The sequence below is a fragment of the Callithrix jacchus genome, chromosome 2, assembly GCF_049354715.1.
Source record: "Callithrix jacchus isolate 240 chromosome 2, calJac240_pri, whole genome shotgun sequence".
In the NCBI taxonomy this organism is placed as follows: domain Eukaryota; kingdom Metazoa; phylum Chordata; class Mammalia; order Primates; family Cebidae; genus Callithrix; species Callithrix jacchus.
In genome coordinates, this window is record NC_133503.1 from 200,980,937 (window position 1) to 200,998,950 (window position 18,014).

The 18,014-nt window shown below is 43.1% G+C and overlaps 1 protein-coding gene across 4 annotated transcripts in view; it reads left to right on the forward strand.

Annotated features, from left to right (window-relative positions):
• The first annotated feature begins 1,487 nt into the window (after nucleotides 1-1,487).
• Nucleotides 1,488-18,014, forward strand: part of LOC128931407 (uncharacterized) — a 51,856-nt gene continuing 35,329 nt past the window's right edge. For 3 of the 4 annotated variants that reach the window (XR_013532702.1, XR_008479772.2, XR_013532701.1), the window contains exon 1: nucleotides 1,488-1,887. Coding sequence is in view for 1 of the 4 variants with exons in the window: in XM_078365943.1 (XP_078222069.1) it covers nucleotides 1,732-1,887; nucleotides 11,051-11,147; nucleotides 13,452-13,516 (318 nt within the window). In the remaining 3 variants the exon portion in view is untranslated. Of the gene's footprint in view, nucleotides 1,888-11,050; nucleotides 11,148-13,451; nucleotides 13,644-18,014 lie in introns of those variants that run through there. The other variant, XM_078365943.1, reaches the window with a different exon arrangement.

An 18,014-nucleotide genomic window follows, 5' to 3' on the forward strand; every position in this document is an offset into this window, starting at 1 on the left:
GTATGTCCTGCCTTGAGCATTCGTTCTTCAGTGCTCAAAGCCCAGTCCCCTTCTTCTCAAAAGTAGATTCCATGAGTGCCTGCTAAGGAAGACTAGGTACAGAGACCTGGACAAGAAGAGGCTGGCAGTCTGGGCCCAGGCACGGCTTCTGACCATGCCTCCATGTCGTCTTTTGTATTAATGAATTCTTTTATTTTCTGAATTCTGGTGCTTGGATATATGGGGTCTTGCTGACCCTAGAGGAACTGCCCTTGTCAGAATGAGCTGGTTCTTAGAACCAAGCGCTGTGCTTTCCAAATCAAACCAACCACCTCTAGTCCACACTCCAGCCACCTTCTCTGTGGCCCTCACACTCCAGGCCACCATGCACCTGCCCAAGTCACCCCAGGCCAGGGATCAGACAATGAGGGTCAGCCTCATGACCCCGAGCCTGCAAAAATGATTCAGGTTAGCTGATCTTAGCCTTCCCTGGTACACACTCCCCTCACCCCCTTGGCCACCTGCCTGGCTGTGCATCTCTGGGTGGTCAGGTGTGCCTCCTCTGTCCACGGATCTGTGAGGATAAACTTCTTTCTTCATGACAATCTTTTCCGTGTCTGTGCATCCCACTCTGATTTTAAAAAAATATCCCAGATACCATGAAAACAGCTTTGGCTTACAAGGTCTGTCTATCCCTCAAGCCCCAGGGATGCCTTCCCTCTTCTGGTACTTCCCACTTCGTTCTAACCTTTCTTTTGAAGCTGTCAATTCACTTCTCCTTTCTTGCCTCTAGTGACTTTCTCAGTCCTCTGGGTGCCTGGCTCTCTGGCCACCACTCCACTGCTGGCCTGGGTCACAACCAGCTCCTCCTGAAGTGCAAGGCCTCCCTGCACCACCATGGCTGTTCTGGACTGCAGGTCCCCACCGTAGTGCTCCCAGCCCATGGGTGATGCTCCCAGGTCTACCTGAGCGCTTCAAGTGGCTCCAGGCCAGCATTTACAAATGGCTCTGCAGGGGGAAGGCTGTGGAAAACACGGGCTCACCTCTAATCCCTCCGCTACAGCATTCCTTCCCCTCTGACAGCCCGGATGGAATAAGATGCAGTGTTTGCTAGCACAGCACGGTGACTACAGCCAACAGTGATTCAACTGTGCATTTCAAAACAGCTGAAAGAGTGTAACTGGATTGTTTGTAACAGAAAGCATGGATGCTTGAGGGGAAGGGTACCCCATGTTTCACGTGATGAGAACACATTGCATGCCTGTATCAAAACATCTCGGATACTCTATAAAATATATGCTATTACTATGTACCCACAAAAATTAAATTAAAACATTGAGCAGCAAAACAGCACAACAGAAACCGGGTTGTCAGCATCTGGGGACTGCGGGCCGGCTGGCCTGCAGTGCGCGGAGCGGCCCCTAGGTGGCAGCACAGCACCTGTCGCCGGGTTTGGGGGAACAAAGGCCGCCCTCCTGGCCTGGGACCCTCAGGGCAAGAGAGTCCCCGGGTGTCCCCAGGCCTTGGAGACTGGACAGACGCGTGGGCGCTGTCTCCAGAGGGGAGGGACCCAACGCCTCGGGAGTGGACTGAAGCTGGGGAAAAACACGAGCTTTTCCTGAGAAGAGGTCCCAGCCAAGGAAGGGGGGCTGCGATGGGACTTGGGGGTGCCTGGTAGGCGAGAGAAAGGGCTCCTGGGTGGCCTTCAGAGAGGCCTTTGAAGAGTGCACCCAGGAGCACCCGCAACTGCAGATGGAGGAGAAGCAGCCGCAGCCCACGTGGTCACAGCATCCCCACAGGGAAGCCCTGGGCCGGGAGAGGCCGGGGCGCCCCCACCCCGTGACCCACTGGACGGCTGGTCCGCGGCGGGGGAGCTCCGAGACGCACCGGCAGCCGCTGCGCACAGAGGTCAGTGCAGAGTGAAGACCCGGGTTCCACTCACCGCGCCCCTGCCTCACCCGAGGCGCCCCTGCCTGTGCAGGGACTGTGGGGGTGCAGGGACTGTGGGGGCGCAGCGACGTGTTCCCAAATCGTGCACGCGTCCCACTCAGTGGTCCGTTTCAAGAAAACGGTTAGACACGTGAGTGCAGGTTAGCCTTGCTTTCAAGGATCTCACAGGGGCATGGAATGATTTTTACAAAGTGAGAGAAAACAGATTACTATTGCGTGCCGACTCAATAAGGCATGTGGCATTTGTTTTGTTTATAGTTCAGAGAGTAGCACTTCTTATTACTATTTGGATAGTGAGCAGCTGGGCAGGGCCGCGCCGCGCCGCCTCCTCCGTTCCGCTGCTGTGGCCTGGGACCCACTGCACCTGCCTGGCTCTGCGTCTGACACGTACGGTGAAGTCTATACACGGTGTGAACTCAGTTCACACCGACTGTGGAAATCAATTACTTCTCAAATACACACTGCAGCCGTGAATCCAGAGCCTCGCTGCTGAGCTCTGCTCACTGGTCCCAGCTCTTTGCGCGGCTGGGAAGCAGGAAAATCTTTCTAAGACCATGAGATTAAACGGGAATGGGAGTGAGTTTGGGAAGGACAATTTTCCACGCGAGCATGGTTGTTGCCCGGTGCGGTGACGCGGCAAGGCCATCGCCACAGAAAACGTGGTTTCGGTGTCAGCCCTTCTGTTCAGGAAGCCAGGAAGCCTGCCTCGGTTTCCTCATCATACTCTACCAAATGGGGTATGTCTCTAGTCTGAGATTTACTTATAACAATATTCTTTCCTACTCAAATTATACCCTCCATTGCTGAACTGAAGAGCTGCTGTGCCAGAAGAGGTGATTAAATTAAACTGTTTAGATCTAGGAAACAATTCCTAGCACCCCAGAATCGTGCACACACAGTTCTCACACAAAATCCATTTTTTCTGTGCCTCATGGCCTAGCCACTTCACCACACCGGGTAACAACAATGTTTGCGTGGAAAATTCTTGTCCTTCCCAAACTCACTTTTCCTCCCCTTTCATTCCAAAGCCTTAGAAGGATTTCCCTGCTTCCCAGCTGTGCACGGAGCTGGGACCAGTGAGCAGAGCTCAGCCCCGAGGCTTTGGATTCATTGTTGCAGTGGGTATTTGCAAAGTAATTGAGCTTTTTATTGACAGAAAGATTTTTTTTAGGCTGAGTGTGATGGTTCACATCTGTAATCCAAGCACTTTGGGAGGCCGAGGTGGGCAGATCACCTGAGGTCAGGAATTTGAGACCAGCCTGGTCAATGTGGTGAAATCCAGTCCCTACTAAAAATACAAAAATTAGCCGGGCAGGGTGGTGCACGCCTGTGATCCTAGCTTCTTGGGAGGCCGAGGAAGGAGAATTGCTTGAGCCCGAGAGTCAAATGTTGCAGTGAGCTGAGATGGTGCACTACACTCCAGCCTGGGTGACAGAGCGATACTCCACCTCAAAAAAAAAAAAAAAAAAAAAAGGTAATTGTTACCTTTAGGAAACTTTTACTAGGAATTACTGATTGTGGTTAATAGATTTAATTTGCAAAAAAAAAATTAGATATCAAACAACGTGATTCACCTGCTGTGTCACATGGAAGGAAAACATTCTCTTTATCCTCCTGGGCAGAAGTAGGCCTGCCCTCTGCTCTTAGGGAGACAACTTCTCTATACTGTAAGGTGGTTTGCTATGCAGACAGCCTCAAAAAGATGATCTGAAATGAAAAGCAGCCAGTGTCTCTCCTGGAAAGATGTGCAGAAGCATAAGAGGCAGGTGGAGAATCATCTCCTCTCCCAGCTCTCCCTGTATATGCGTGTAATGCCTGTCAGAGTGACAGGCATGAGTATCCCATTGGCCAGGACTTTTGAATGTCTTGTATGTAGTTGAATCCAAGGCCAGAGATGACAGAGATTCATGATGGCAGCCTGACAGGCAAGAAGATGGGCTCCATGCCTCCAGCCCTTCTCATGTTCAAGTTGCAGGCCGAGAAGTAATACGGAAACCCATTTGTGCATCAGCTGTTTGGACATCTGGCTGCGTCCAAATGCATGGGGCATTTACAAGTTTGGTGTGCAACATTTGGAGAGTGCCAGTGCACACACGCTCATAGTATTTTCGGCCCCAGCTGGTGGCATCACCTCACAGTCCCCTGGCTACTGCCCCTGGGCAACACCATCTGTCAAGGGGTTGCCACATCCAGGCCCTCCAACATCTAGGGGCTGAGTCATTTGATAAAGTTTGCTTTCCCTAACAGTAGAAAAATGCTAGGTTAGACCCTCAGGACAAAGGAGCAGAGCTGGGGCGTGTGTTCTGGAAAGAGAAGAGTCAGCATCAGGCGTGTCCTGTCACTACTGAGATCTTTCGTCTTTGCTTGAGTAGACGAAGTGCCTCTCCAGGGTGTTTATGCTACACAGCACAACAGTGGTGATGTCCCAAATGAAGGTCCGGAGACCTGTCAGATTGGCATTGCTGTTGTATTAGCAACTTACCATAATACAGAGAAAACCTTTGTCTGCAAGATCCAGTGCAGCCTCACGTGATCGGACCACTTTGTGTATAAGGTGGCGCATGTCAGCAGATTGCACAATGTTCTCAATGACAGAGGCCACTTCGTCCGTATGCACTGATGCCTGGCGGTGGTGCCAGTGGCTTGAAACACCTCCCTGGGAGGTGACTTCGACACCTTTAAATCTTTTAATTTGCAGATTACTGTCAGAGTGGGGTATTGAGCAACTCTCCCTCATTATGCTCTGAAATCCATCCTGAAATGTGTTTTTGCAGGAAGTTAGGTGCTCCGATAGAAGGGGTTTGGTCGTTGGTCCGTGCATTCGTGTATGCTCTTCTGAAAGCAATGGCTTCACTGACTATCGCTGGCACATGTGTGAATAAGCAGCTGCAGCTTAAACCAAATAAGAGCAAGAAACCAGTTAGAACGTTCTGTTTGCACTTTCAAGAAAAATAACATCACAGACAACTCGTAACATGGGTTAGGGTGGAAATAGCATGCTTTACGCACACCAAGAAAGCCAGTAAAGCCTTCTACTACTTTTAAGCAGTTTTAACAAATACGCCCTTTAGTGTTGTAGAAACGAGCCCACTATCATGATTTAAACAACACTGGAAGACAGTGCCTGTTAGACGATGGCACTGCAGACACACGTGGTCAAGGAGAGTGTATCTGCACCAGATGCTGCTTTTTCCATTTCCTCCTTTACTCCTCTCACCTGAAACCCTGTCCAGGTGGCAGGGGCTGGGATGAAGCGAGGATGTTGAGAGGAAGGGCTCTCCTCTGGGCCGAAGCTCAGTGCAGGGATCCTCAACGCTGTGGGCGAACTCGCAGCAGGGTAGTGAGTAAAAGCCAGAGCAGGCGGGGGCTGCTGCGGGAGCAGGTGTAGCATGGTGAACCAAGGCCCCGGCTCACGGGCTCAGAAGGATGATGTCCAAACTAAGATTTGAAGAAAGTGGTATTTATCCCGGAACAGAGGACAAGCACACGAGCCACCAAGGAAGAGACCTTATAGAGACATTCTGCATCTTCTCTGTGTTTCTAAGATACTGACAAATCATTAAAAGAGAGAAGCTGCACTGATGACATCCTTGATCTCTGTAGGGAGTAGAAAAGTTCCTTTTTAAAGTTTCCTTTCTTGTTAAAGAATAAATCATAAGTGTGCTAATCACTCTTTGTTAAACTCTGTCCTATGTAGCTGTCAGACATGCCGTGCTTACAGGCATGTAGTACATTCTATGTCCTTGTACTTTTCACCAAGATATCTGTGCTGGATGTGCTCACAGGTGTGTCCCAGCTCTTCATTACTTTTACCTGTTTAGAAAAGTTTTAAGTTATTAGCCAATTGGGTTTTAGTTTAGATTGTGAGATCTGGCTCCAGCCAACGGACATCGGAAACAGCAGTAAAGATGACCCCAAATGCATGAGGGATAAATTTGTCTATTTTTCCGTTGTTCATTGTACTTCATTGTATTCTTGTGGCAAGGTGGCTAGTGAGAGTGTGCTTTCTGCAGCTCAGGGAGCAAAACTTTCAGTGATAAGAGATTCCTTGTCTCAGTGCTAATTTTTGTTTGTGGCACCAAGCATCTCTTTCCAATAATCTGTTTCAGGAGATGGACTTTTTTTTTCTGGCAGAGAAAGTGAAAGATAACAGAGTAAAAAGATTAATTTCACAGCTACTGAATTAGAGGGTTATAGAAAAACTTTACGGGTGTCACCTCACTGAGTTCTCATGACACATCTCAAACAGTGACAATCATATGGTCATGGCTGTTCTGAAGGGCAGAGCTAAATCGCTTCCCCAGGACACTGCCTGGCCCTGCATCAGCGTTCTGTCTGGATTCAAGCACACACGTGCACACCTGATGCCAACATCGAGAGATTCCCGCTCTTCAGGTGTTCCTGTCTGAAGCTCTTGAAAATCAAATTTGAACTTATTTATAAATAGAATGCATTTTCATCCCACAGTACTGGTAGACATAAAACAAAAAAAGCCTAAGACCTCCCTGGCTTCTAAAGAAACAGTTTCTTTCTTATCCACAAGGATGCAGGTGGGCAGGCCTCATCCTCCCTGCAGTGACTCAGGACAGGAGCTGTCTTGAGGGTCCACCATCATCCAAGGACAAGAGTCTCCAAGGTCATTACAGAAAGGGACAATGTGCCAAGGGCCTTGTGGGAGATTTTCATTAGTTCCACCATTAGGGGGTGAAAAGCATTGGGCACTCATTGTCTGGGGCTCAGCTGCAGGGAGCCGGCCAAGGCTATGGGCTGGTTTGGGGACATGCTGTCTGCTGTACACGGACATTGCTGCACCTGCTTGCCATGCATGGCCTTTACATACAGATTATAAAAATAGAGGATTTTTTTTTATTTTGACAGTATCAACATATAAAAATAAATAAGATGAAGTGAGACTATTACATATGTTCGTAAAAATGTGAAGATCTGCTCTCTGAATTTTCTAACTAAAGAAAAATGTCTACAAGGTAGTTAATTGCTTTTAGCCAGGCGTGTATGTTGACTGCCAACTAACCCCCTGCCTGTAATGTGAGTTGTTAGAAAATTCAGGCATCTGGTAAGGAAAATAAGGAACCCAAATGTCTTTTCCTTGGATACAGCATGAAAGCCACACATTTTTTCTATGACATTTTTACTAAAAAATAAAAGGTGTGAGGAACAATTTTCCAATAATTTTAGGAGTGTTTGTTTACATGGAGAAATCGGTGAGGCTGGCACCCGCCTTGGCACAGTGTCCATCTCAGGGAGAGCATGAGGGATCCAGAGGGTGTCCCTGGCTTTGGCTTACTGGGGAGAGGCTGCCTCTGGGGCAGAAGCAAGGGTGCGTGCTCTGCACTGGGAGGGGTGCTCACCAATTTGAAGGAGGCCACTGGAAACCTAGAGGTAGGTTGGAAATAAAAAAAAGTTAAGAAAAACAACCAAGGGCCTCGAGATGGGAAAAATCCACTTGGCTGTAATGGAGTTCAGAGCTGGCGTCAGGGCTGGTCTTCGCCCAAGGTGGTCCTCAGCTTGTAGTGACAGGGCCTTCAGAGAGGCCTTCATCTATCTTCCCCCTCGAGTCCCACAAAATCCTTGAAAACATTTCTGGGCCAGTCCATGTTCATCCCAGGACACAAAAGCTTCCTGGAGCACTTCCCATCCCCAGAGCTACTGACGGGGGTCATGGGGTTCCATGAGCATGCAAGCCTCTCCTGGTCATCAACCCTAATGTCCGCCCTGGAGGAACAGCTGAGCCACATGGAGAGAATGTCCACAGTGCACGCTCCTCTTTTACCTCGCTCTTGTTTGCAGCAACTGACCCTTTCCTGCAAGGACAAAATCAAAACAAACACAAAACACTATTGTTCCTCCTAAATGACTTTCTACTTAGCATATGCTCCTCCAGGTTCGTTCATGTTTTTGCAAATGACAGAATGTTCTTCGTTTTCAAGGGAGACTAGTGTACCGTTGTGTATATGTGCCACGGTTTCTTTATTCCATATCTTGCTTGCTGACAAAGCACTTGGCTAGTTCTACAATGACCGTGGGAGTCTAAGTATTCCTTTGTCATGTTGATTTCAATTCCTTTGGATGTATACCCAGAAGTGGGCTTGCTGGACAATATGGTAGTTCTATTTTTTTTATTTTTTGAGGCCAAACACAGAAAGACAAATATAGTACCATATAATCACACTTATATGTGGAATTTTAAACAGTTGAACTCCTAGTAAAGTGAGGGTCCTCTAGGGATAGGGGAGAGGAGAGAGATCGGGGAGATGTAGGTGACAGGGAACAGTTTCAGCTAGACAAGAGAAATAAGTTTTCAGGTCTGTTGCACAGCAAGTTGACTATAGTCAACAATAACGCATTGTTGTTTCAGAGTACCTGAGAGAATCAACTTCAAGGTCTCACCACAAAAATTAATAAGTAAGCAAGATGAGAAATATGCTAATTCACTTGATTTAGTAGTTTACATTATTTCCGTGTATCAAAACATCACATTGTACTTCATAAATGCATGCAATTATTTATTTGTCAACCAAAAATAGTATTAATAAAACATTACTTTATTGGGAAGCCAAGGCAGGAGGATCATTTGAGCCCGGAAGTTCGAGGTAACAGTGAGCCATCATCAGCCACTGCACTCCAGCCTGGACAGCAGATCACGACTTCGTCTCAAAAACGAAAGGACTTTCTAAATTGCACGGTGACGTGAGTGACACAAGGTTGAAGCCAACAGGCCATGCACTAACATTCTGTCAACACTGCCCTGCTTCTTCTGGATGACAGAAGTGGACCAGCATCATACAGAAGATCAAAGACTCCTTATGCACCTCCCTGCCTCAGCTTCCCCATGAACCATCCCCGAGGGATGGAGCTAAACTTTTTTTTTGTCTTAAAATATGTATAGTTTTCCATTCCAGTGCCAGGCAGAATTCAGATGCTTTCTCATACATTATCTTATTTCATTCTCAGAATAAATCCATGGCTCTTACATTACAAATTTGAAAGGGCAAGCATCTAGATGTGAAAAGATTCATTGAAGAGGAGCCATCTAAACCAAGATGCCTAAAAACTTCTCCATGAAACTTTTAATTCCATTCACTTTTTGAAATTGAAATTTGTTCCTTTTTAACAAACTAAAATAAATTCATTTATAAATACATTATTTACAAAAACCTTGAATTAATAGATATGACAATAATAGCTTGAATTTGTATAGCAATTTATAACTTTAGGAACAACTGTACAAAGACTAACTCAGCTGATATTATGAAAAGTCTTTGTGAGTCATTTATAAGTAAGGGTTTTAAAATGGTATGTATTTAAGTAGAACCTGCTGTTCAGGTCTACAGACTCACAGTGAAATGGTTGCTACAGTTAACCAGATTAACCTATACACCACCTTTCGTCACTATCCCCGTTTTTTGTGGTAAGAGCACCTGAAATCATTCTCTTATCAAGTTTCCAATACACAACATATTATTTACCATAGTCCTTGGGATGTGCGTTAGATCCACTGTAATTGAAAGGGTTGTACCTTCTGATTTGCATGCCTTCATTTCCTCCTCTTCCATGCCCCTGGTTAGCACTGTTTTATTCTTTTTTTTTAGATTCACATTTAAGTGAGATTATGTGGCACTTTTATTCCTATATCTGGCTTATGTCCCTTAGCACAGCGTCATCCATATTCATCCATGTTGTCACAAATGGCAGGATCTGCTTCTTTAGCAAGGCTGCATAGTGTTCCATGGTGTTCATTCATATATCACCATTTCTCTATCCCTTCATCTGTTGACGGACACTTAGGTTGTTTGTCTGTCTTGGCTACTGTGAATAATGGGGGAATGAATAGGAGAATGAAGACCACTCTCCAAGATGGTGGTTTAATTTTTCTTCGTGTATATATGCAGCAGAGAAATTGTTGTATCATATTGTAGTTCTCATTTTACTTTTTTGAGAATCTCCATGCTGTTTTCCATAATGGCTGTACCAATCCCCAAATCCCTAATAAAATTCCAATGGTGTTTTTCACATAAATAGAAAATATCTACAATTTAAATGGAACCAAAAGTTTCTAAATAGCCAAAGTTATTTTGAGGAAAAGAAAACAAACAAACAAAAAGTTGGAGGCATTACATGTGCTGATTCCAAATTATATTACAAAGCTATAGTAATCAAAAACAGTGTGGTACTAAGAGTAGGGTAATGTTTTAGACACATAGACCAATAAAACAGAGTAGAAAACCCAGAAATAAACCATACAGTCAACTAATTTTTGACAATTCCACAAAGAATACAAATGGGAAAATAATAGTCTCTTCAAAAAACAATGCTGGGGAAATGATTTTCATGTGCAAAAAAAAAAAAAATTAAATTGGGCCTTTATTCTACACCATACACAGAATCAACTCTAAATAGATTAAAGATCTTGACCTCAAGGCCTGAAAAAATAAAACTCCTAGAAGAAAGCATAGGGATGAAGCTCCTTGACACTGGCAGCCATCAGTAAGGACTTTTTTTTTTTAAATGACACCAGAGGCTCAGGGAACAAAAATAAAGTGGAACTACATGAAGCTGAAAAGCTGCTCCACTGCAAAAAAAAAAAAAAAAAATCAACCATCACAAGACAGCTTACAGATTGAGAGAAAGTATCTGCAAATCATATATCTAATAAGAAATTAATATCCAAAATATATACAGAAATCACACAACTCAATAGCAAAAAGAATAATAATTGGATTCAAAATAGTCTCCAAAGAAGACATACAAATGGGCAGCAGGTCTGTAGAAAGATGCCCAAAATTACTAATAAAGAAATATAAGTCAAAGCCACAGCAAGACACCACTTCACACCTGTTAGGATGGTGGCTGTCGAAAGACAACCGACAGCACATGTTGGCAAAGCTGTACGAGGCTTGTGCACTGTTGGTGGGAACATAGGTGGGTACAAGCCAGCATCTGAATTAAGTAACTACAAATCAGGGGACCTGAGCAGTTCTAGTTAGATGTAGTAGTATCATCTGAATATTTGTTCTTTGTACATCAATAAGAGAATGATATTTAAGTATCTTATTAAAGCATAACATATGTGGATCACCATGCACATGTTCCTGTTTCACAGAATGAGCATCCTCTGGTAACATCCACCCGGGTCAGTAAAGATCAGCAGAAGCATCTTGGAAACTTCCTTACATCTCCAACCTGCATTACCTGTCTAGGTATCTTCTTGGATTTCATATAAATTAGATAATATAACATGACCTCTTGTGTCTGGCATCTTCTGTTGAAACTTTAATGAGTGAAATCCCTTCTGGTCATTATAAGAATCACTAACCAAAATCTCTGTACCAATTCCTGCCCTATCAGTGGAGATGAGCATTGCTGTTGTTATACAACCACAGCATCACACAGTATTAGTGTATTGCATACATTACATAATGGTTCACATAGATCACATATAGTAGTATTGGGTATAATGCACAGTACACGCAGCATGTAAATAATATAGATTAGTTTACATGTGTGTCTATGTGTGTGTGGGTATGTATTTGTAAACACACAGTGCATATATATATATAAACACAATGTACATATGTGTATACACACAGTACATTTATATATATATAAACACAATGTACATATGTGTATACACACAGTACATTTATATATATATAAACACAATGTACATATGTGTATACACACAGTGCATATATATATATATAAACACAATGTACATATGTGTATACACACAGTGCATATATATATAAACACAATGTACATATGTGTATACACACAGTGCATTTATATATATATAAACACAATGTACATATGTGTATACACACAGTGCATATATATATATAAACACAATGTACATATGTGTATACACACAGTACATATGTATATATATAAACACAATGTACATATGTGTATACACACAGTACATTTTATATATATAAACACAATGTACATATGTGTGTACACACAGTGCATTTATATATATATAAACACAATGTACATATGTGTATACACACAGTACATATATATATATAAACACAATGTACATATGTGTATACACACAGTGCATATATATATATAAACACAATGTACATATGTGTATACACACAGTGCATATATATATATAAACACAATGTACATATGTGTATACACACAGTACATATATATATAAACACAATGTACATATGTGTATACACACAGTGCATATATATATATAAACACAATGTACATATGTGTATACACACAGTGCATTTATATATATATAAACACAATGTACATATGTGTATACACACAGTGCATATATATATATAAACACAATGTACATATGTGTATACACACAGTACATTTGTATATATATAAACACAATGTACATATGTGTGTACACACAGTGCATTTATATATATATAAACACAATGCACATATGTGTGTACACACAGTGCATTTATATATATATAAACACAATGTACATATGTGTATACACACAGTACATATATATATATAAACACAATGTACATATGTGTATACACACAGTGCATATATATATATAAACACAATGTACATATGTGTATACACACAGTGCATATATATATATAAACACAATGTACATATGTGTATACACACAGTACATATATATATAAACACAATGTACATATGTGTATACACACAGTGCATTTATATATATATAAACACAATGTACATATGTGTATACACACAGTGCATATATATATATAAACACAATGTACATATGTGTATACACACAGTACATTTGTATATATATAAACACAATGTACATATGTGTGTACACACAGTGCATTTATATATATATAAACACAATGTACATATGTGTATACACACAGTGCATATATATATATAAACACAATGTACATATGTGTATACACACAGTGCATTTATATATATATAAACACAATGTACATATGTGTATACACACAGTGCATATATATATATAAACACAATGTACATATGTGTATACACACAGTACATTTGTATATATATAAACACAATGTACATATGTGTGTACACACAGTGCATTTATATATATATAAACACAATGCACATATGTGTATACACACAGTACATTTATATATAAACATACTTTGTTATGGAAGAATCCAAACATGCATGACAATAGGCAGACTGGCATACTAAACTTCAATATACCATTATCCTGTGCCAACAACTTGGACACTGTGGCCAGTCCTGTCCTAGGCGACCTCCATTCTACTTGCCCATTTGTTTATTAATTTGAAGCAAATATTCCAGATTTGTCTGTAAAGATGAATTTAAAAATAATCATATAATCATATTTAAAATAAATGATTCTTTCATACCAGTGAATATCCAGTGTTCATATTTCCAGTAGTTTCATTATTGTGCTTCCTTGTTGTTTAGAGTCTATGTGTATCAGAATCCAAATTAGTTCCAAGATATTGATTACTTGATATGTCTTTAAAACTCCTATAAATTATTTCTGAACTCTTTTTTCCTAGCTATTTTGTCTTTGAAGAAATTTGTTACTTGGCCTGCAGAATTTGTACAGTTTCCAGTTTCCTGATTGCATTTCTGTGGTGCAGCTGAAATGTTCCTCTGCTCTCTGCATTCCCTGAAATTTGTTAGGTGACACACACACACATATATGTGCATAGATATATTCATGTGCAAGTATGTGAAATTTCTCAAGATCAAAATTTAGTCTGAGTCATTAACATTAAGAAAACCCTTACCAATAGAGGCAGTGACATCATGAAGAAAGAGAGAGTGCTCACACTACACGCCTGATAACAAAATGGCTACAAAAACCTCACACCTTGCACAAAGGCATCTCAATCTTGCCAAAAAAAAAAAAAAAAAAAAAAAATACTTCTGCAAGAACTTCTGCCCAGCAACTGCCTGTCCCACCTTGCACTGGGAACGCCCTTGCTACTGATCTTTGTAGCCAAGGATAATTACTCTAAAGCAATTGTGTAATTTGTTTTTTCTTTAATCCCCCCCCCCCATCTTTTGTTATTTCCCTGAATAGGCACATAGTTTACTATGGTGTGCATATTCCCCTTAGAATGCTTTATTCCCAAATAAACAATTTTTTTTTCTTAGAGACCCTTTGTCTGTTGTCTAAGTTGACATATGCACATGCATGCATACACACACATACATACCATACCCATACATACACATGGATATACACACAAACATGCATGCGTGTATTATGACATATTTTATATAATTTTCTGCCTCTTTGCTAGACTACTTTGCAGAAGGTGTTATACCTCCTATGCGATTCGTGCCCCTCTCCCTTCTTGGCTGGGCTGCCGGGACACTCAGTTAATCTGAACCCTCCTTTCCTTAAACTAGCTCTCAGGAGAGAATCTGTCCAAGCATGGTGACTGGTATGATGGTTAATTTTATAAGAACTTGGCTCAGCTGTGATGATCAGCTGATTGGTCAAACCTCAGCACTTTGGGAGGCTGAGGCAGGTGGATCACGAGGTCAAGAAATCGAGACCATCCTGGTCATGGTGAAACCCCGTCTCTACTAGAAATACAAAAAATTAGCTGGGCATGGTGATGCGTGCCTGTAATCCCAGCTACTCAGGAGGCTGAGGCAGGAGAATTGCCTGAACCCAGGAGGCGGAGGTTGCGGTGAGCCGAGATCGCGCCATTGCACTCCAGCCTGGGTAACAAGAGCGAAACTCCATCTCAAAATAAATAAATAAATAAATAAATAAATAAATAAATGTTGCTGGGGAGGTGTTAGTATTTTGTGAAAGTGAATAACATTGAAATTATAAGACATTAAGTAAACCAGATTACCTATCGTAACGTGGATGAACATCACTTAATTCATCAAAGGTCTCACAAGACTGAGGTTTCCCAAAGAAGAAGAAATTTTGCCTCAAGATTGCAGCAGAGAAATCCTGCCTGAGTTTCTTGCTGCCCTGAGGATTTTGGACTTAAGAAGTCCATATCGAATCTTACCTGCCTTCCCAGGCTGTTGGCCAGTCCATGGATTTCAGACGTGCCAGCTCCCACAATTGCATGAGATGACTTTAAAATAATTCCTTTTTCTTTCTCTCTCTCTTTCTCCATACATGCATACACACGCACACACACACACACACACACACACACACACATATACATATATGTGGGGCGTATGTGTGCATATATATGTATATAGTACATATTCCCTCAATTATATATATATCCTATTGGTTCTCTCTGGAGAATTCTATGTAACGCAACTAATGTGACTACTTGACTAACTGCATGTCTGTTTCTCAAAGGGAAACACAAAACTCTGAGCTAAAGTAATAAATCTCTAACTACCTGTGGGATTGGGGCACTCATGGGAAGTCAGGAGCCCACCTCCCTTGGACCCTGCTCTTCTGAAGTCATCCCACCCACGAGTGGCCTCCTCTGCTTTCCGCAGGTCTCTGTGGATGCTGCTTCCTAATGACAGCTGGAGCTGTGCATCAGAGAGGGCTGGGCTTGGAGGTGGGCATCGCTTGTTCCTGGCTTGGAGGCTGAGTGAGATCAGAGCTTATTTCCATTGCTAACGCTAAACTCAGAATTCCCCTCTGCAGACAGGGATTGCAGCCTGGTCAGAGAGCGGCTCACCCTCTGCTCTCCTGTTGCTTTTACTGCTGGGCTGGCCCTTGATTGGACTCGATGTTTCCCAGATGTTTGTGCTTGCACTCATACCTCTCCCTCCTCACCCATCCTGCTCACAGGAAAAAATGACTTTTCTACGCAGCTCTTTTCCCCACAGGGCAAGCGGCGTGTGCCAAGGTCCTGGATGCCTCCTTGTCGAGAGCCTGCTTCGCATGAATGCAAATCAAGGATTTTATCCTCAGATCTGTGCAAGGCATGTTTGATGAAGTTCTCTGTTCCTTTAGGCCCCAAAGAGACACACACAATCCATTAGCAGAATGCTGTGAGCTACTGAGCACTGGGTGGGCAGGAGGCAGGACATTTGAGACTTGGAGGGGCAGTGGTTTTCCAAATAACACTCTTTTGGCTGCTGAACTGTCGAAGGAGAAAGACCTAGAGCCCCCCACAGCTGACGGCAGCCCCCCAAGCCAGGCTTAGTAGAGCAGCCTTCAGAGTAACGAGGCTTCTGCCTTAGGAAAGGCACTATCTTCCTTGCTTGCAAAGCTAATGAAGCTCTCAGTTCAGTCTTAAATACAACATACAAGCCATATCTTCTAATAGTTTTATTATTTCCAAGTTTTATTTTATGAGCATCTTTGAAGCACCAACCGTATTCACAGCACGGTGTGCCCTGCCACAGGGAGGGCTGTCTCCTTTCCTCAGCTTATGCCTGTGCCCGTTCGTGACCCATCACAGTGCAGCACGGCGTGTTCCAGGTCAGGGATTCTAAGTTTGGATTCCACTGTTCGTTCACCTAAGAAAGTTACTTAGGATCCCCGCATTTCAGTTTCTTCATGTATCACATAATAATAATAATGACACGACTATTATGGGTTATTTTAATGATTACAGAAAGATAACGTAATGGGAGCAGTTGAAGTGCCCAGGAATGATATTGATCATCATGGTCCTATCTGTCATTATTATCCATTATTTCATTATTATCCTGGAGCAGTGGTTCTCAACTGGGGGCAGAGGGCCCTCCCAGGGATATCTGGCAGTGTCTAAAGACACTTTGTTTGTCACAGTGGGTGACAGTGTTATTGGCATCTAGTAGGAACAGGTCACGGGTGCTGCTGACCAACCCACAGCATGTGGAATAGCCCCACAACCAATAATTATTCAACTCAGAATGTCTGCAGTGCCGAGGTTGATAAACCCTGCTCTACGGAGAGTGACGGGAGGAACGAGAAAAACACAGGGTGAGAAGCCAGCAGGCTTGGAGGGTGTGGGCTTTGGAAGATTTTTTCATCCCTACTGTAAGTGGGGACACGCAGTCTCTTCATGGTCTCAGAGACTCTGGAATTCTGAGTTTCCTACTTATCTATTAATGTATCTGGCAAAGCCCAGTTGTTAGCACCGTGTCTGTCTTTCCTCATTGTCCAAAAGAGAGCCTGAGTGTCAGGGAACATAAAGGGATGCAAAACACTTTCTAGAGAGGTCTCTGGACCTCTACACCATATCAAAAATATGCCTTTTCCCAGGTTTCATCTTAAAGATCAAAACCACTTAATCTTCCCAGTGTATGCCCCTGAGCCATGAGTGGTACTGAGCATGTTTGAAACTTACATTTCCCAACACTACTCTATGTTGTACAAACAGCATGCAGAGGATTATGAGCAAAGCTCTAAGATTTTTTACTAAAATAAAAGCTTGTCAAATTCATAGATACATCACCTGTATCATTTCCATAATTATAGTTGATTTCACCACTCAAAGTTAATGATTGGAAAGATATTTGAAATGACAGAATTGGCCACTGGTCCTCTGGGCTGCTGCCATAGGGAGAGCCTATTGCTAAAGTGTGTCTGCATCCCCAGTGGCTTAGTCTTATGCAGCAAGATCCATAAAATCATGCTGGAAAGAATTACTCTTGGTAATACCATAGCTAATAGCAGGTTGCCTCAGGAGCAAAGGCTCACAGCACTGTATCATGGCTACACAGGAGCGAAGGCTCACACTGATGCATCATGGCTACACAGGAGTGAAGGCTCACACCACTGTATCATGGCTACACAGGAGCCAAGGCTCACGCTGATGCATCGTGGCTACACAGGAGCCAAGGCTCACACCACTGCATCGTGGCTACACAGGAGCCAAGGCTCACACCACTGCATCATGGCTACACAGGAGCCAAGGCTCACGCTGATGCATCATGGCTACATAGGAGGGAAGGCTCACACCACTGTATCGTGGCTACACAGGAGTGAACGCTCACACCACTGTATCATGGCTACACAGGAGCCAAGGCTCACGCTGATGCATCATGGCTACATAGGAGGGAAGGCTCACACCACTGTATCGTGGCTACACAGGAGCCAAGGCTCACACCACTGCATCGTGGCTACACAGGAGCCAAGGCTCACACCACTGCATCATGGCTACACAGGAGCCAAGGCTCAC